Source organism: Aulostomus chinensis, chromosome 5 (genome assembly GCF_037954235.1).
Source record: "Aulostomus chinensis isolate RoL2024-O1b breed Wild chromosome 5, RoL_Achi_v1.0, whole genome shotgun sequence".
Taxonomy (NCBI): domain Eukaryota; kingdom Metazoa; phylum Chordata; class Actinopteri; order Syngnathiformes; family Aulostomidae; genus Aulostomus; species Aulostomus chinensis.
Genome location: NC_141324.1, coordinates 24,803,707 through 24,823,347, shown reverse-complemented (window position 1 = coordinate 24,823,347; position 19,641 = coordinate 24,803,707). Strand labels below are relative to the sequence as shown.

The window sequence follows — 19,641 nt, the reverse complement described above, 5'->3', positions numbered from 1 at the left end:
GGTGAAAATAATTCCACAAACTTGCAATATTTACTTCAAGCTTCTGTTCACAGTTCCTCAACCTGTGCTCAGACAACTCACTGTCACCACCACGTCAATACAGATTCACATGCACGATGCCTCCTGCAGCTAAACGATAGCTCCAGCTGCACGTGAATGCAGCAAAAAGGCAGCTGCAACTCCAACTTCCCCCGCCAGGTGTCAGTGGATCGCAGATAAGCGTACTTGAGGGTTATACTATAGTTTGTTTTTGAGGAGCTGGACCATTTCTTTCCCCCCTTTTTTTTTCCCCAAATCATTAAACACTAACATACACACACACATATACACACATACACTTTTTTCATGACTCGATGGTGATTTCCCAGTCGTCCTGTAGCCTTGATATTTTACAAACACACTCTACAATTACAATGAACCTGCCAGTTTACCATTACATATAAATATCTAACTGAAAATACACATGATGCAATGAAAACACTAGGAGTTCCTATGTAAATCTGTCAACCCTTCTCATACATTTATGATGAGTTCTGTGTTGACATCTTTTAGTTCTGCATCTTGGTGAAAGAAGTGAAACCTAAGCTCATCCAACCAAAACAAAATCTTGTTTGACTGCAAACTGCGACGAATTAAAGAGTCTCAACACGTGACCTCCTGCAGAATATTTGTACTGTATGTACCTAAAGGTTGGTGCTCACAATAAATAAAGCTCATTCTTTCATTCAATTAGGAGAATTGCTTTAGTCAAGTCAAAACCGGCTGCAGAGCAGTAACCAGGAGCTTCTTGAACATGAATAACAAGCCGATGTTGGTTAATCCACCACCAAAATGAAAGCGGGGAAGGGGCCATACTACGGCTCCCTTAACAAAACCCTCAGGAGGCAGACACTGGAGGCCTCAGTGCTGCTCGCGTGCCAAGAAGGCAGACGACCCCTTTCAGAGGGGGAGGTCTGTATAGCTGCATTCATCGGAGCTCTGGCACCTACTTGGACGTCATTCTAAAACCAAAAGACAACAAACGAGGCTTAAATATTAAGTACTCATTTTAATGCAAGAATGCAATAAACAAATGTTAACAATTTCTGCTGGTTGATACCCCAAGGAAACAATTGCTGAACAAACACGATGACATAACACAAAGACACTTCATACACATACGAAAAGGTGGAATTTAAGTATTGAAAAGTTGTTGTTTTTTTTTAAAATCAATTCCTAACACCCGCTACGATGGCAAATCATCTCCTAAACCATCCGTGTGTCTAAACGTGTGAAGTGTTTCTTTACATTGTGCCAAAGTTTTAAGCAAACAGAAGTGAGGGTGAGAACTGAAAAGGTGTTGCATTTGCATTTCACATGATAATCTTTACTGCCCAAACATTAAAAACTTTGTAACAAATATCTGATATATCTTTTATTATGTAAAACATAATTTAACTGGATCGTTTTATGGCACATGGAGCAAAAGCTATTTGTCGGGTGTGCAGCGCACTAGTCTGATGCTCCATCGTTGATATTCGGTTACATCTCTAATCTAACACCTGAGTTAAAGGTCAAATATTAAACAGACGAATATAAGAATGGAGCTCAAATAAATCCTGCAAGTTTACTAGTCAACCAAAGATGTACTGGATGGCAGATCAAAGCTTATTAGAAATATAGGGAAGCTCCACGCAACTTAATTACACCAAGATGTGAAAATAATTTCCACAATGATTCATCATGTTCGTAAATGCTCCTGACAGCACCGTTCCTGAACCTGTTATTTCGAGTGCGGTGGCATGAGAGAGTGGAATGAAGATGTGACGATCAACCTTAAACGTAAAAGCACTCAGCATTCAAGCAACTCCACTTCGAAGATGAGAGTGGAGTTTTCTGGGATGAGGGGAGGGTATCCCGCAGCGCCGTACGCGTAATCCGGGGAGCAGGTCAGTTTGGCCAACTGGCCCAGGCTCATCTGTGAGGGAGGCGAACAGAAAGAGGTGAGGTGACTACATAAGCAAATCACGGGTTTCTCAACACACCACAAACAGCCAAATAAAAGAGGCCCAGACCCAACAACTTTACCAAAACTGTTAAAAAAAAGAACGCCATGCTGGTCATCAGATTTTCCTGAAGTCATCACTATTGTCTCATTCAGCCACGTGACAGGTAACTGAGCAGTAAAAGGAAACCGTGGTACTGGTATTGTGTATATGCGGCTCCTGAGCTATAAACAAGGATTGACCTCATAACGAGAAGGTAATTCTTCCTCAGCGCTTCTCCAAGAGTACAGCTACACTAAAATTAGCAGCTCCCATTTTACTGTAATGAGAATAATAAGGTAATTCAATTCTCTCATCTCCATTATCAGCTGCATGTACTTTCTGGTTAGATGTAGTTTGGGGCCCAGTATGCGAGACCCATGTTCATTATTTATATGGAAATGTGAGAGGAGATGAATGTGTAACTCAGTGCAGCAGCCAGTCTGCAGGAGCTCTGTTGTGATGGTGGCAGACACAGTTTGCATGTGCTGCATCCTGCTCATGAATGACAGCAGTGTTACTCTTTTCATTCAGCCTGGATGTGTAAAACACTCCTTCATAACATAATAACAGGGAAAAGTCGACCAAGTCCGACTTTGTGCACAGCCTCCATGTAGACTGGCCACACTGAATTCAGGACTGGGGGGGCGACAGTTTATTAAACCTCCGGTTAGCAAGAATCAAGTGTTTGACTTTGACTTCTTCAGATTTGTAAAGCTTCTGCTTTCACTTCAGTCAGTAACATACTACAGTCGCAGCATCAGTAACAAATAAACCTTACCTGGAGTACACCTTCATCCCAACCACGAATCACCTGACCACATCCAATTTTGAATTTGAAGGGCTGGCCCCTTTTTCTGGAGGAGTCAAATGTTGTGCCGTCTGTCAATGTGCCTGTTTAAAATGAAGGGGGGAGAGACAGAGACGGGACACATCCACAAACACGAACAATAAAAACACTATTCCACCTTCTTTGCTACCTTTAATTACGCCGTACAATGACGCCGCAATCAATCTTATTAGTCTGTCTCTATTTGCTTTCTTATTTAATTTTGAATGGCGATATCAATGCTGCATTCATATCCATTACCTGCAAGCTAATCCCACAGCAGCTAGCCTGATGTTGCGTAACGACATAAGCAAGCTGTGCCCCGCCTGATGAGGGGTAGATTTATCGCTTGTTTGTCCAGTTTTCTTCAATACAACAAAACCTCTAAGCTATTATCAATGCAGTGAGAGTCTTTAGTGAGCCGGGCTGGTGGTTTCCCCACGTTCCTTTCGTTGTGCTAACGGTAGCTAGGCTAGAGCACACCACGACAGTAACGTCAACTTCACATTTAGCCATTTTGTCACGAGGTAACGTTACAAATACGCCAACCTGAGAATAAGCGAAAAGTAAACTGTTCCTCTGCGGTAGCACATACAATAGATTTAACCTTAGCACCTCAATCTTGCGCTGTACGAAGCCAAGCCCTTCATAGAAGGAAAGAAAAACGCAAAGTACGCACACTAGGGAGCTCAAATGTATCACATTTTAAGTTAATTCAACTAATTTCCACGAAATCCTCTGTTTAAAGTGTAATTTCATGAATAAAATAACATTTGCCCTGCCAGTGGAGGAACGTTTAAACACAATGGGATCTTACCAACGTAGTGCACGGCAACCATACACCCTTTCTGCGGAAATCGCTTTCCTAAAAAGGGAAATTGTGCGTTAAATCTAATGCACTTAGGGTGTATGATGTTAGCATGTTAGAGCAATTGGAGCAATCGATTACCATCTCCTGGTTTTAAGACCTCAACGCTTACTCCCATTGTTCCTTCCGAGTCTTCCCCTCGTCGTGGCTGGTGTAGGGGCCCTGTGTCCTGCTGCCTGATTGTTCATACAACTGAGATGGCCTGGTTTATCCCGACAAGTCCGGCTTCGCTCTCGCTTCTTCTTCAGTGGTGTTTTTATTTCATTTGGCATCCCAAGTGGTTGTACTACTGCCATCTTGCGGTATCAGTCTGTCACTGTCTGTCTACGTTAAAAACGCTGCGTTCAGATTCTATGATTATTTAATAAATAAATAAATGAATAAATAAATAAAGGACCCATAACCCAGTTAACATACGGTAACTGTGAACAGTGAACAGTTTACAATGGTGAACATTCACAACAAATCACTTGAATTTTTTTTTTACAACCTTTGAGTTTAAAACGTCACTTTTTTTCTTTAAAAAAATGTAAAACTTAATGTATATCCTACCATCTTTCATTTTTTTTCTCTCTCTATATTAACAGCAATTTTGCTTGACTGCACCTTAAGGCTGTCCACAAAATAATCTCCCAATAATATCAAATTTATCAAAAATTGGGACACTGAAGAATAATAATTTTTTTCTTTGAAAAATAGACATTCATTTTATGTTAGATGTGGTGTAGCTATCAGTCTTTGTGAAAAGAAATTACTATTATCTCCATGCTGAAGTACAGAACATATCAGACATCTGATTATGCAGGATATTCAGTTACATCCTACATAACTGAGATAAACTACAGAACCCCATATTAAATCATATCAGTTTTCTTGATTAACGCTGTTTGTTATTTTTCATTAGGTTTGATGTATTCATTTTTGTAATAAATCACCACGTTCAACTCTCAGGTCAAGTCCTTGATAACTCGCCCTGTATGATATAGAATAAATATTCTAATTCCTACTTGGACATTCGAGTTAAAAACTCTGAATTACTCAAATTCCATTTTATTAAAATAAGTAAAAAAAAAAGTTCCCAATCCACAACGAAAGAACATAACATATCGAAGATTTCCATATCTGTAATAAGTACATCAATATAATTAAAGAACAATGGTAGTGATGAGCCCAGCGACAGACCGGCGCCCGTCCAGGGTGAACCCCGCCTCTCACCCAGTGTCAGCTGGTATAGAAAATGGATGGAAGACTCGTTTTTTCACATCATTGATCTTTTCCATTCTACTTTGTTGAGCGTACATTTGGACTACGCACTCGATGAAGTGACTCTGGTGGCGCTTTCTTGTGAGGATGGATCAAACAGATTGTTGACAAATGAAAAATTGGTTTCAGTTCCATGTTGTTTTTCCTGCAAGGAAATTTTTCTTTTGAATTATTTGTGCTCTTTGGGATCGTAAAACGTGTTTTTCTGCTTACTTACGTCTATTTTGAAGTCAAAGAGGTCAAACACAGAGTTCTGGTCAAGTGTATCGTTGCTCATAATTGTTGCCTTGTTCCTATGAAACACGAGTGGACATTGAAGCATCAATCTTGACTGATATTATATGCAGTGTATTAATCATTTAGATGTTGCCGATTCTACGTACATTGTACAGCGCTTCTTGTTCACGATGAAGAGGAACACAGAGATGATGATTCCACCAAGGAGAGTCAGACTAACGGCCAAGCCTGTAGACAACATATCTGCAGACACGGGGAAAATAAGATGAGCAGAGTAATAAAGTCACATAAAAACCAAATAAACACAGCTAAAGATAATCTCAGTGATACAAGATCAAAACGAAGAGAAAATTCAAACAAAACTGGTTGGTAAAACACAGAAAACCACAAAATGAAAAAATAAAAAAAACAGAATAAAAATAAGTTTGAGGGGAAATTTAAAATGGTCATCTTGTAATCTTTTGGATGACTTTGCAACAGATTCATGATTAAATATTGAACCAGATGCAATCATTGTTTCTCCAACATAGTACTACACAGTGTGTTCATATTAAACAGATAAGGAGGGCCTCATGTTACCATAATCATCATCTGGTGGCTCGATAGTGGGCTCTGAGTAGCAGGATCCAGGGAGGATGCTGATGTCATCGAGAGCAATGGCTCCTCCTGTGTGCTTCCCTCTCTGATACACAAACACAAACTAGCAAAAAAGAGAGTGTACCCATCAGGAATTTTAGGGGAAACATTCTAATTATTGCCATGACATAAATAAAAACATTTATTCATGCATAAATATGGACAGCAGCACCTTTCATGCAGCTGATGCTTAAAATGACATTGTGGAGCCACTGATTTGTATGAAAAGGATGTTAAAGTTCCCTTAATCAATTTTAAAGAATTGTGTTTTTTTTTTTTAAGTTTGTTTCTGATAAACTAGGAACAAATCAACAATACTCATTTACTCATTATTACCCAGAATGCTTCATCTTGTTTAAAAGACACACTGGCCTCATGCCACTTGTCCCCTCTGTTTCCTGATTCAACCCACTTCAGAATCCCGCCTTCATCGCCACCGTCCTGCATTTTTCTATGTGAAAGACATCAACTGTTTCAATGAACTGTCAATTCATGGTCCAGTTCAATTAATGTTGCTATTCTTCTGACAGAACAGTTACCTGACATTGATGAAAAGTCGAAGAGTCCCGACTTGGTTGCCAAACATGTGGTACCAGAATATAATACAGTGCCCTCCAGTGGAAGGCTGGAGAACATCACTGACCAGGAGGGTCGTGTCTCCCCATTGACCCACAGAGTTGTCCACATACAGATAGTAACCTGGTGGAACAGAAATGGGTAGCATCAGTTCAAAACCCCATATCTGTCGTTGATATTACCACTGTAAAAACAAAATGTCCACCTACACAACACTGCTTCCAAACACTTACTGATGCAGATCTAACACATCAAATCCCTCTATTGTCACACATTGCAGTAGAAGACATCCTAAAAACTTGCCTGACAAAGCCTGATTTTTTTTTTGGTAACTTTTTATACAGGAAGTGAAGGTTAATGTTAAAGCTGAATAAAAATACCGACAGAGATTAAACTCCGAGAGGTCTAACAACCATCCAACCCTGCAGTTATCCTCCCTCAGTGGAGACCTTCAGACCTCTCTAAGCTCATCGCTTTGCTTTTAACTGTTTATGTTCAAGTCTTTTGTTTACCACAACTTTGCCATGTAAGCCTACATGCTGACAATATGCTCATGTTTGCTACCTACAAGCAGTGAAGTATCAGTGGATGGTGCCCACTTCTTGTAAATGAAGAGGAATAGTAGAGGTATAGTACATGCTTCATTGTCACTGCTGGTATTCAGAAAGCTCTTTACGTCTGTGCAGCTAAACTTTAGGAGGTTATTGTAAGTTTTGAGCTAGATACACAAACACTGCATTGAATATTACCAACCATGTGATGAGTTGGTTGTATGATCGACGCTGGGTCCAGTGTTGGGGTTTAGGGAGGCTCCTCTGCCACGGAGCCAGTCGCCCTGGTCCACTTTAGCACCCAGGTTGCTCCAGTTACACATGTTGCCCTCAAAGTCACAATATCCAAGAGGAGCACACTGGGCATCTGACAGGCGGACATCATCGAAAGCCATATCGCCCTCCTGAGTGGGACCAGTCTTCATACCTTCCACAACAATCTGAAAAGTAGAGCAGTACTGGAACTGTTCATGATTTCTCATTATGGTTTCTGCGATCTTATTGTAGTCTGACCGCTACATCACTTACCCTGTGAGGCTGATTCCAAGGAAGAAGTGAAGCCTGAGCAAACCTCCACAGACGTCCCTGGTCTCCTGTCTGGGAGAAAATCAGAGCTCGCTTTCCATCCTTGCTCTGCTGATAAATGTTCAACGTACCGATGCCTCTGCCATACATGTGGTACCACAGCTGCACACAAGCTCCTTTGCCTAAAGGGCCATAAGAAGGAAAACTATTTAAAAATGCCTGCAAAATTTTCAGTCTATACAATCCCAGCAACATGATTCCAATATTTTTCACCCTTTTCTCCTGTTAATTTTAGAGGGTTTAGACAGAGATTAATTAGCAAATGCACTCTTTCAATCAATTGCAGTGACACAAACAGCAGAGAACTACGGCACAATGTTGACCTAGTATGTAGAAAGAAATAGGCAACAATAGTGTCTTGGTGATGTTCTCACCTGCAAGGTACAGCGGTGAAAACATCTTAGCTGTCATGCCAGCACGGTCAGCAGCAGAGGAGGGCATGTAATAGTAATGGCCAGTGGGCGTGCTGGTGGTGTGGTCACTGTCTGGTCCTGTGTTGGGGTTGAGGGTGGAGCCTGAATGTCTGACCCAGTCAGCATCATTGGTGGTCTGCTGCTGCCAGTTACAGCTTCCCTCCTCGAAGTCACACAGATCTTTGTTCAGAGCACAAAGAGGACTTCAGGGTTAAGACACCTCTAATTACAGGCTTACGAACAAAGATGAGCAGCATTTTAAAAACTCTCTTTCTCATATTTATGACATTGCTTTCCCAACTTTTGGGACATCGAAACTGTGCTGAAAAGAGATAGTTGAGGTGGTAAGGACGGCTAATGAGAATGTCACCTGGGCGCCTCCCTAAAGAGCTGAGGACCAGGTAGCGGATGGAGCTGGAGTGCTGGTGAGAGGGACGTCAGGGTTATTTTTTCTTTATAGTAGCAGGACTGTGTATGAACTGACTCAAATATTGACTCAAATTATATTTCATTACCCTTTGTCATCGTGATGCTTAGTGCAAAGATGAGCCACTAAATTTTTTTTTCACAGTATCCATGAACTGGATTAATTCAATGGTGCCGTTTGAGATGGATGCAGAAAAACTGTGGATATCCATATCCCCAGACTTATGCAGAACCCACTGCCCTTTATCAAGGCATATAGTGTCCCAAGATTTGACCACAGAAAAGAGGTTAAAAAAAAGGAGAGACGGAAGATCAGTGTGTAACCATTCCTTTTACCAACAGACTTGTTCTGTGGGGAGAGACGGTCATCTGGCAATATCACTCATGCTATTACTTGCAAGACATTTACTGTAAATACTACATAATTCATGGATTGTCAGCTTCAGGCTTATTACCAAAGGCAGGACATGGACCACTGATGAGGGAGATGTCATCGATGGCTATGTCCCCTGCCTCTCCTCCCACAGTAGCCTCCAAAATCACTTGGTGGACGTTCTGCAAGGTCACATGGCTCTGCACCAGCAGCCACTCATCCCCTTGATTTCCTGATTTTTGCCACACCTACAGGAAAGACAGAAGGCTGATTCACTCTTCACAATGAGGATGTGAGGAGATTTTTGCAACACCATGGCATATCTGTGCAACTTGCACTGCTCATACCAAACATCAATGTTATTTTGCAATCAGCATTTCACAACAATGATAAAAGTATAACATAAGAAAAACTTTTGGAAACAGTCCAATATATTTCTCAACCAGACACTTTTCTAACAGTGTAGCACAGGGAAGTCATGTAACCAGACATTAAAAAAAAAAAAAAATTAAACCTGCAGCCTGTGTAATCTCTGTTGTTGAAAACTTGTTATCTTATGTTTGTTTACCAGTGTTTTCTTCGAGGGATCAGTTGTTTGAAGAAATATCCTCAAAGAACCCACAGTAGCGCCAAACATATGGTACCAAAATGCGAGACAGTATCCCTTTTGGCCAGTGGGTGGAAGCAGTGATGATTTCAGCTGGGCAATATTGGACTTCACACTAGGTGGCGAACTCTTGATGTAGAGGTATTTCCCTGAGAAACAACACTAGAGTGAAATATCTACTTGCAACTCCTCACTCCTTGCATTTATGAGGTAAAGGCATTCAAACAACAAGGAATTTGGCCGAGGGCAGTCCGAATATTTAGTATTACACAAGAAAAAAAAAAAGATTCGGGAAAAGGAAAGGAAATTTCCTTCTTGTAATCAACTTTTGACCTCCTGCGTTCATCTAGGAAACCCATGTAGTAGCCCTGACCTCAGGTTTGCCACTAGTTATTGTTCGGTAAGTGTAATTACCTTTGCCAGTGGTGTGGTCTCCAGCTGGCCCGGTGTTGGGTGTGTCTGTGGGACCTGACCTGCTGAGCCAGTCTAAGTCATCCTTAGCCCCCTGCATCCAAGCACAAAGACCGTCCTCAAAAGAGCAGCCGTAGCCGGACGGAGCTGAGGAGGGAAAGAGATTATGTGCATATACTTTAAAAAACCCCAAATTTCAAGATATTAAAAGTTGATGAAATTTAATTTACATGGTGGTTGGAAGGATTCTTCACAGCTCAGAAAAGAGATATCATCCACAGCAACAACACAGCTGGCAGCAGTGTTCTCCCCCTGAGTCTCTTTATTCATGCTACTGAACCAAATCTGTGAAAACAAATCAGTTTACATTCAAATGTAGCATTAATAATAATGCATTCATCACATTAAGAATGTATCATAAATATATCATTCATGTTCCAAAATATAGTGCAATATATTAGAAAGCACATATCTATAAATTAGAACTCCACACATAATTTGTTACGAATGATTGACATCTGAAATAAAGAGTAAAGCTTGTTAGTAAGATGTTAGACCACCACCATCTGTAATGCAAGTGTATAACTGAGTGCATTACATTAAACTCATTTCTTCTGGTATTTTAATTGAACAACTGTGTGGAATTCAAAAGTTGCTGTCCAATGCTAACATGAGCAGAAACCTTATAAGGCTGCAGGTGCAGGCCTAGAGGAAGATACTCTGGCATCCAGTGGGAGACGGTGTTGTGACTGCGTGACCACAGGATTGCTTCACTTCCATCAGCTTGCTGCATAAGCACTCTGAGTGACCCAGCACACTCTGCACTGATGTGGAAGTGAAACCTAGGAAAGAAGGAAGGAAGGAGGTGAGAGTGTTGGATTGGGAAGGGAGTTGCGTGGTAGAAAGACAGGGGCAGTGGGGAGCGTTGAGCAATTCATAGACGAAAATGTTAAACTCAGTGATAATAAAGCGGCTGGTTATTACTCACAGAATCTGGCAGTAGGGGGATGATGGAGGAAGAGCGGGACTCTGGAGACGGGCTTCACTGTTTGTGGATGCCTGACTGTAATTCACACTCATGTAGTAGCCTGAGAACAAAGGAAACCATCTAGAATTAGTCTTAAATGTGCTGAATCAACTAACAGGGGTGCTTTGAGCCCCAGATGTCACCTGTGTTTGAGGTGTGATCAGTGGATGGTTGTGTGTCGTTACTGGCTTTCTGTCTCTGCCACCTCCTCTGCCCTTCACTGATGTCAAGCCACTGACACTGGTCACTTTCAAATGTGCATGGACCTGCAAAATTACGGCAAAGACGTGATGTTACTAATAGTTTAGTAATTACACATTTCTGAGAAATGATTTGTAACATTTCCTGCCACGGAATCTGAATTGCCTTTGTTGTACAATTTCACTGGTTGCTGGTCATCTGTGGGAAAATGTTTCTAACTCAGTCTGAGAGGCTTGAACTTTAACATTTTTTTGTGCTATTGTGACTGACCTCTGTACAAAGTGAATGTGAGGAATGTCAGTAAGTCATGCAAGCAGCAATCCTATGCCAATGTTTCTTATATTTATGCAACTAATTATTGTTTTCACATTTCCCTCCACTTAGAAGGTCATGTTTAGGGTGGCAGTTGTCTGTTTGCCTGTCTGATAACAAGATTATGCAAAAACTGTGAGGCCATGTTTCCTTAAAAACATGGTGGAGGGTGAAGAATGGGCCAGGGAGACAGAGCTGTCATAGCACTGCCTGGTGGCAACAGGAAATGACATGGGTTTTTTTATTTGTCTTTTAAACTTTGACATACTCCTCCTTTTGGGTGCACCAAGATCCGTTTCAAATCTAGTCAGACACACCTTAAGCTCTTGTTGATGAGTGACTGTGAAGACTTGAGTTTTTGTTACCATGACTAGGAGGCCAATGATATTTCACCACGAAACAGCCAAGTGTTAATCATGGACTGAGACTCCACATGATCAGATCTCTTCCAGCCTTGACATGTGTCTGGACTGAAGACATCTAAAGGCTGAATTTAAAGTGATAGCGCCACCATGTGGTTACAGGAAGCAAGTCTGTTGTAACAAATACTTGATTTAAATCAAAATAACACGAGTTGCAAAAAGCACCACAGTGCACGTATTAGTCTGCTCAGGCAGCATACCACAGCCATCCTCATCCTCTTTCTGGGGACAGTCGGGACGATAATTGCACTGTAAAACAGCTGGAACACACACAGCAGACCGCCAACAAAAAAATTCATTATCCTGCAACAAAATGAGAAAACAACATTTAGCTGAACAAATCTGTAAATCAGGTTTGTTGAATCTTTCATGTTTCATATGTTGAGTATCTAACCTGACAGGGGCTGGTCGGTGCAGGTGACGTGGGTGGGGCAGAGGTGGGAGATGTGTCAGGCAATTCAGTGTTAGAAGGATCAAACACACACGCCGCTGAAAAAGAGACATCATCCAGTGCAACCAGTTCTCTGGGACTTTCCCCTCGCTCATAACGGAAGACAATCTAAGGAGATAAAACAGCATTCATAGGAGATAACAGGAACACAGTAAAGTCAGTGCTAAAAGGCTCTCATCTCTCATCTGTCACAAACCAACTTTACTGCCAGACCTTCCAGTTGACTGAGGAGGAGTAGGTGACAGCTGCTCTCCGCCAGTTGTAGCTCGGGGAGTTCTCCTTGATCCACAAGACAGTGTCACCACCTCCGGAACGTAGCTTCCTGGACTGGGTGGTCAGTCTAACAGCAGCCTCATCCAGGCTGTAGAAGAAGAATCTTACCTGCATGGATACAAGTGTCATAAACAAAGAGAATGACATAAAAAAGACTAGCTACAGAACAGTTTGGTGAACTCTGATCCCTCTTGAAGCGCAGTTAATAATGCACTTTGTGTGTGTGTGTGTGTGTATTCATATAGCCTAAACATACACACGCATACATTCATGCATTATACACATGCAAATCTATATAAATGTGGATTCAAAAACTTTACTCAAGAAAAAGAGGAAGACTCTCAGTACAATATCTCCAACCACCTTCAAGCTTATAAGCGATCCCAGTCGCGGAGGATGTAGCCTTTCCATTTGGTCTACATTAAGGATTCATATTTGTTTATTTTCTTATGTGTGTTTGTGGTTGTTATGTTGCTGCAACAGCTCTGCACCAGCCATTTTGGTTTGGCTTAGAGCGATACTGGGTTCGATCTTCAAGAGATTCACTTTGCAGATATCGCTGCCCACATACCTGTAAAACTCACGATTACTGAAACCCATAAGTCCTTATACTCACAGTACAGTTAGTGCTGGGTAGCAATGTCCTGGACAGAATCTCTGAGGTCTGGCCCTTCACACTCAGGTGGTTCCCAGGGACTACATAGTGACCTGTGCGATGGAATGATTCAATTTACTTACATTACTGAATACAGAGGAAATAGTGTAGGAGCAAAACTAAGAGAAGTAACTTCTTTGAGACGTTGGTTGCCTGACAACCTCACAGTGACAACAAGATTTCAGGAACTTACTGCCTCGTTTCCTGACACTTTGCTAATTTAAGCTAAGCTGCAGCTTGATTCTCAAATACTTATATTGGGCACTGATATATTGGTCCAAACATTATCTCTTCAATCTTCAAACTATTTGTTCATATTGTCAAGCAGCTGAGAGAGTTTCTAACCTGCAGCACTGTTTAGGGTGTGATCCCGGGGGGGCCCGAGGTCTGGCCAGGCCTCCTGTCCTGTGTGTGGTGTCCATTCAGCACCAGGAGTGTCCACCTCACTCCCCGTCCAGGAACACAGGCCTTGTTCAAAGCTGCAACGCTCCAACACACCCAGTTGCTCTACATTAATATCAAGAGAGAAGCAGAGAATCAGCACACATTGTCAACTAGATCAGCTTGAGAATACAAACTAGGTAAGTAGTCACACATTTTGTATAGAACAAATCACACAGGTATAGAATGGTATGTAAAATTATTTTAAATACACAAATAAATCATTATGTCTAAACTTAATAAATTACAACCTAACATAATTGTTAAAAACTCAAATTGAATTAACATTTAACTCATTTTAGAGAATTCAAATTGTAAAACAGTTTTGACAACAACTGACAACTAAGTCTTTCCAGTTATTACCATCAGGCTGCCGCTACAAAGTCCCCCCCATCAAGAAAAACATTTACCGAAACAATCATTAACACGCCCCCCCCCTTTTGATGCCCATTGTTTTATTGGTTTTTTTAAAAATTGTTTTTAGGCATTTTCTGTAGCAAGGATGCTGTTTTGTGTCAGTTTGTCTGTCTTTGTCATTGAGACCACACTGGAGAAGATTTTCTGCCATGTCAGACAATGAAGTTTTTCTCATTTCTGGGAATGGAGATGAATCCTTCAATGAATTTTTCACTACAACTGCTCTGTAGATGTATCAGAATCACTAGTTTCAAGGCAATAATCTCACAGTAAATGATATATCATTATTTGTCCATACAACACGTGGATCTTTACACAATTAAGGGGGGCCCTTGTATATTTCCCATGTAACTGCGATATCTCACCGCACTTGTCCTCGTCAGACCTGTCCCCACAGTCATCGCTGAAGTCACACACTTGGTTCCTCTCCACACACAGACTGTTATTGCATGTGAACATATTCTCAGGACATACAGGTTGGGCATCTGAAACAACACACCAAAGGTTACGCTACTAAATGTAAATAAGGCTGAAAAACACATGATGTTCACTTTAAGTAGATAATCTACCAGGCAGGGTGCAGCTGGTGAAGTTCACGCCATCAATGGCAATGTGCCCTAGTGCGCTAAACATCCTGGAGGCTTCAAAGAGGATGGTGAAGTCCTGATGTGTTCTTCCAACTGTTACTTCACCATGTTGCCACACATTTCCATGGTTACCCGACTCCCACCAAAGGGTCGTGGTCCTGGAGCTCTCCTGTAGCAGCACAGTCAGCTTATTGACATCTGTAACAGAAGTTGCATGCAGAAACACGCACAATGACTCCCATACAAAGGAAGTATGTTTATTTACATGGTTGCTTGAGCATTATCAATACATACCATTTCCGTACATGTTGTAAAAGAAGTGTAGAGTGCAGGTGCTGCTGGCCTGTTTCATGACAGGACTCTGCAGGGTAGCAGGGCTCATTTGATCTCCTCTGTCAGACTCCACTGCCATGTACCAACCTGAAGGAGTCAGGGGAGAATGCACAGAGAACATACCGAATAACACAACACATCAGCTGCCTGTTGAGGATCCAGCTGTTTCAGTTGATGGCAGGAGGGTCCTCTGATATTTAGACTGAACTTCATAACCAGCTTCTATTTGAACTTAAAGGGAAGCCTAGTATGAAACACAGATGGTTATTTGTGATGAAAGACAACATGAATGTGGCTTTCCCCCCTTTTGTAAAACATGTGTCAGTCATTAAGACAGTATGCTACTGCTGAGACTAAAATAAAAATTGTTTAGGTGTGGTGTCATTTGAATGAACAGTATGATTTCTGAAAAATTCCACAGGTATGAATTTGATGCTTGAATCAAAATCGATCACAGATTTAAATCGCCCTGTCCTGTCAGTGTGCTCTGTATAACTGACAATCACTGATGCAGCAGTGTGTAATCCTATACATGGGCAGCAAAGTTGGGTTTAGGGTGTGTGTTGCCTCACCAAGCTCAGTTCCCAGTGTCTGATCAACAGAGGGTCCGATATTCTCTGTAGCATTCCGTCCTCTCACCCACTGACTCTGGCCAACACTGATGTCCTCCCACTCACACGTTCCATTTTCAAATGAACAGCCCACAAAACCCCAAATTGTTTCATTCACTAAAGGAGAAAGTTAAGAATTGTATTGTTTTAACTATATAGAAATATAGTTTGCTTCAGTGATGGACTATAGAAATACAAACTGAATTACCCTGGCAAAGGCCTGGTGTGAGACTGATGTCATCAATGGCTATAAATCCTCTGTAATGAGTTTCTGCTTCAATCAGCAACTGATCGTGTGAGGTTGTTAAGGGGTCCATCAGTGTCACTGTTACAATACATTTTCTTCTTTTTATTATTAACATCCTTGTGTTACCTGGAAAGGTTTAGGTGTCTCCATTGTTTGAGACAATCTGGTCCAGCTGGGTCCATTGCTTTTATTTTGAAAAATCAGACTTCCCTCTGATGATCCTGAGCGTATGTACACCCGCAACATCCCAGACTGGCTGCAAAAGAATTGGCAAATATCACATATTAGTGTAATAAATTCAAAGGATCATTCATGTTAAATTAAAAAAAAATCTCTTCACGAATAATTTGTTTTGTTTTTCTGATTGATTTCATGAACTTAAAGAATGTCCACATCTCATTTTTGGAGGGATAGCCAGAACAAATTTTAATGCCAATTATTCCGTTTGTAAATGTAAAGCATGACATGTTACCAAGATAACCTTTATACAATTATATTATTGTTATTATTACAATATTGATATACTTCAATATTTCTTTGCGTGTAATTTAAATTTTAATGTTTCAATCTTCCTTTTAAGTTGAAACACAAGTGGTTTTAGGGTTTCAAAATCTGTGCAGGGTGCACAGACACACATACACAAACACACACAAACACACACACACACACACACACACACACACACACACACAAAACCAATTGAACTCTTCCAAAGAATATTGGTCTTGCACAAAGTGGGGCAGGTGATTCATGTCTAAATCACATTAGTGCACACTTTGAGAGGAAGTCAAAGAGGAAACAAACAGGGCAAAGTGCGGCCTCTGAACTGTCATAGAATGAATGGTGTGGTGTTTTTTGTTTTTTTTTGCTGACCTTTTGCTTTCCATTTGGTACCACATGGTGAGACAGGTGGTAGTGTTTTTGGGTTGGATCCATTCTGACGCTACCTGAGCTAGACTGCTTTGGATTTGGTTCTCTGATGAGCTCAAAAAGAACCAACCTAAAGGCAAAAACAGAACAAAACTGTAAAAAGAAAGTGCTTTTCTCATCAACCTACAGACGTTTGCAAAATATTCCGGTATTTGATGACTACTGTCTATTGGCCAACCAGTGGGATAAGTAAGCAGTTGAATGTGCAGTGACAAACTAGCAGCTCTAGCAGCATATAGAAAAATATGTGTGTGTGTGTGTGTGTGTGTGTGTGTGTGTGTGTGTGTGTGTGTGTGTATATATACATGTGTGTATCTATATCTATATCTATATCTATATCTATATAAATGAATTTTGTAATTTTACCCTCAGGAGTGTCAGTGGTGTGGTCTGTCGGTGGACCCTGGAACCCTCCATTAGCCAGCACCCAGTTATGTCCACCTTCATTGGGAATGTTGACCCAGTTGCACTGTCCGGATTCGAAGTCACAGTTGCCTGATGGAGAACAGGCCCCGTCCCTTACAGAAAAATCATCTAAATGTACTGCAGAATTTGAGCCTGGGATGTGGACTGCCTTAAACACCACCTGACAAGGAAAATGCGCTTCAGCCAGCTGACAATAATTTAAAAATTCAGTGTGCAACTGAAATTGTGAAAGAGACAGTGTGACGACTTACGTTGAACTTAGCAGGTGAGGACACAGTGACCTCTGCCACCTCCCAGCCTCTAGTGGGCGCTCCAGATCGTTGCCAAAGGGCCTTGCCGTGCTCCCCACTCCGCAGCACATGAACAGCAAGGATGTTTGAAGACCCTTTGGTAAGCCAGTACCTGAACAAAGACATTACGCACACAAATCAGTTTATGAAGTTGCATAATGGCATCAGTGGACTCACCAGAAGCGGATGCACATCTGAGTATCTGAGGTGAATGCCGGCGTGAGTAGCTGAGCTTCTTCATGCTGTGTTGAATTCAGTCTCATGAGGGTCATGTAGAACCCTATGAAAAGAGTTCCGTTGAAAATAGGTTGATTAATAGTGCAGCCTGGCAGGTTCTGGCCATTCCTCTCACTGTAGATTAGTGAAGTGAACTGAATGCTAATAACAAGGTAAAAACTAAATATAGAAATATGTTAAAAAAATGTTTATGCTAGAACAATTGAATAGATGTACCAACTAATCTGAAACAAGGGTTCCCAAACCTGTAGGCATATAATTGTTGAAGGGAGTTGAATTGTTGTAGCCCAAAACATGGACGGACAAATTTTATTTATGTCTAAGGTTGTAAGCTGCCCAACCGAAGCATAATGTTTCCTTCTCAAAAAAATCTTGCTTCAGATTACCATTTATATAATTTCTTAAAGCCTCAAAGGGGAAAATTTATCCAGTATTTCACAATAAAAGTATGACTCTGGGGTCTGGTATCAATGTTCTACAGTTGTTTGTCATATAACAGCATAAACTCACTCAACATCGGAACTTTGGTCTCATCTCCTCTCACCATTTTCAGTTCTGTAGGTGTGATCCACATAAGGTTGTGTGCCTCTTTTGCGACCCCAGCGACCCACATAACTGAGATCATTCTCAAAGCCACACTCGCCAGAATCAAAGCCACAAACATCTAAAAAGTTGTAAAAGATGACAAAGTTGTAATAATCAGAATTGTTTTATAAAGGGTGAAACTCTATGAGGTATCCTGTTCAGGTGTTATTGTGCGTTACTATATGCAGCAAAAGTCTCTTTTGACATGTGGAAGCAAATACAATTTCTGTGTCTTGACTTGTTAGCAGGTTAACATACAGTGGCTAGGGCATGCTCCCTCTCTTACTGTGACATCGTCAATGGCAATGAAACCTTGACTGTTGGTATCTCGGAAGCCAGTGAACATCACCTGTGAGCAAACAAGGTAATAATACAGCAGTTAATCAAAAAACATATTTAGCAAGCGAGAGGTAGCTTCACCCTGGACAGGTCACCAGTCCATCACAGGGCCAACACATAGAGACAAACAACCATTCACACTCACAGCCACACCTACAGTCAATTTAGAGTATCAATCAGCCTCGTCCCGACGAGCTGATTGATACTCTAAATTGACTGTAGGTGTGGCTGTGAGTGTGAATGGTTGGTTTGTCTCTACTGTGAGGAGCCCCTGTGACTGGACTGGTGGACTGTACCAGGGTGAAGCTACCTCTCGCTTGCTGTGAGGCCACAGTGCTGACCACTGCACCACCGTGCCGCCTCAACAAATTTAGTATTCTTTCTTGAAAATTGTTTCAAAACATGTTTGCATGGATCACAGTAAGTAAAATAAATAAATAAACTAAATACATTTGCTGGCTTAAGCCATCAGCATCAATTCATTTTTTATGCATCTATTAGTGTCAGCTTACTGTCAAAATATGTCTTTACAGAAATGCCATAGGTATCTTCAAAACTGTTCATTACAAGAGACATTTTTCAGCTATGGACAGTTTAATGCCTGCAGTATATTGGATAAATATATCTAATGTGTTTTTTAAATTTATGTTATGTGTAGTGATTGTAAATTTACCCGTCTCACGTCTTTCATGTCAATGGTTACGTGTGCATTTGTCCACTCTGGATTCTGGCTCCCCCGGCGAGTCCAAACCAACAGTTTAAAGGATGTCTAGAACAAAGCATGTTGGCCCTTAACATAATAAAATACCATATTGCAAGCAATGTCTGATACAGAGTTTTTACAAAAGTTTACATACTGTCTCTGCCAGAAGGTCAAGGGTTGATACTGAAGGACCCACCATGTAGAACCAGAAACTAACACAGATTTGGGATGAGAAATTGCTGACAGGAGCAGAGATGCTTGCACTCTCACTGTCTTTCATTCCATATCCTTTCAATAGTAGATAGACCCCTTGGAAGACATAAAACATTATCATTCTATTAGAACCTACTCAAGG

General features: G+C 41.1%; 2 protein-coding genes across 3 annotated transcripts in view; both read right to left on the bottom strand.

Annotated features, from left to right (window-relative positions):
- Nucleotides 1–1,028: 1,028 nt before the first annotated feature.
- Nucleotides 1,029–3,965, bottom strand: LOC147261868 (uncharacterized). The gene is made up of 4 exons (XM_086204131.1): nt 3,803–3,965; nt 3,671–3,718; nt 2,806–2,918; nt 1,029–1,957 (listed from the first exon to the last, which is right to left on the bottom strand). Exons 1-4 carry the CDS (start codon nt 3,837–3,839, stop codon nt 1,832–1,834), a joined length of 324 nt encoding a protein of 107 aa, XP_086060257.1. The 5' UTR covers nt 3,840–3,965; the 3' UTR covers nt 1,029–1,831.
- A 391-nt stretch (nt 3,966–4,356) lies between these two features.
- LOC147261866 (MAM and LDL-receptor class A domain-containing protein 1) overlaps nt 4,357–19,641 on the bottom strand; it is a 42,062-nt gene continuing 26,777 nt past the window's right edge. The window contains exons 18-52 of one of the 2 annotated variants that reach the window (XM_086204122.1): nt 19,441–19,595; nt 19,257–19,352; nt 18,531–18,593; nt 18,170–18,323; nt 17,600–17,702; nt 17,384–17,534; nt 17,073–17,292; nt 16,650–16,776; nt 15,903–16,032; nt 15,738–15,816; nt 15,491–15,646; nt 14,880–15,005; nt 14,568–14,783; nt 14,364–14,483; nt 13,486–13,647; nt 13,102–13,193; nt 12,426–12,593; nt 12,156–12,320; nt 11,962–12,064; nt 10,970–11,092; nt 10,788–10,887; nt 10,482–10,641; nt 10,030–10,144; nt 9,803–9,946; nt 9,350–9,537; nt 8,864–9,029; nt 7,944–8,162; nt 7,513–7,691; nt 7,187–7,424; nt 6,397–6,556; nt 6,194–6,308; nt 5,801–5,921; nt 5,368–5,464; nt 5,202–5,277; nt 4,357–5,129 (exon numbers count right to left, since the gene is read on the bottom strand). In XM_086204122.1, the coding sequence (XP_086060248.1) occupies nt 5,028–5,129; nt 5,202–5,277; nt 5,368–5,464; nt 5,801–5,921; nt 6,194–6,308; nt 6,397–6,556; nt 7,187–7,424; nt 7,513–7,691; nt 7,944–8,162; nt 8,864–9,029; nt 9,350–9,537; nt 9,803–9,946; nt 10,030–10,144; nt 10,482–10,641; nt 10,788–10,887; nt 10,970–11,092; nt 11,962–12,064; nt 12,156–12,320; nt 12,426–12,593; nt 13,102–13,193; nt 13,486–13,647; nt 14,364–14,483; nt 14,568–14,783; nt 14,880–15,005; nt 15,491–15,646; nt 15,738–15,816; nt 15,903–16,032; nt 16,650–16,776; nt 17,073–17,292; nt 17,384–17,534; nt 17,600–17,702; nt 18,170–18,323; nt 18,531–18,593; nt 19,257–19,352; nt 19,441–19,595 (4,889 nt within the window). In that variant the 3' untranslated portion in view covers nt 4,357–5,027. Of the gene's footprint in view, nt 5,130–5,201; nt 5,278–5,367; nt 5,465–5,800; nt 5,922–6,193; nt 6,309–6,396; nt 6,557–7,186; nt 7,425–7,512; nt 7,692–7,943; nt 8,163–8,863; nt 9,030–9,349; nt 9,538–9,802; nt 9,947–10,029; nt 10,145–10,481; nt 10,642–10,787; nt 10,888–10,969; nt 11,093–11,961; nt 12,065–12,155; nt 12,321–12,425; nt 12,594–13,101; nt 13,194–13,485; nt 13,648–14,363; nt 14,484–14,567; nt 14,784–14,879; nt 15,006–15,490; nt 15,647–15,737; nt 15,817–15,902; nt 16,033–16,649; nt 16,777–17,072; nt 17,293–17,383; nt 17,535–17,599; nt 17,703–18,169; nt 18,324–18,502; nt 18,594–19,256; nt 19,353–19,440; nt 19,596–19,641 lie in introns of both variants that reach the window. The other variant, XM_086204123.1, reaches the window with a different exon arrangement.

Coding starts and splice junctions, on each gene's coding strand:
- LOC147261868 (XM_086204131.1), bottom strand. CDS start 3,839: ATGGGAGTAAGCGTTGAGGTCTTAAAACCAGGAGATG. Junction 3,719..3,802: donor GGTCTTAAAACCAGGAGATG/GTAATCGATTGC, acceptor TTCCCTTTTTAG/GAAAGCGATTTCCGCAGAAA. Junction 2,919..3,670: donor GGTTGCCGTGCACTACGTTG/GTAAGATCCCAT, acceptor CATTTTAAACAG/GCACATTGACAGACGGCACA.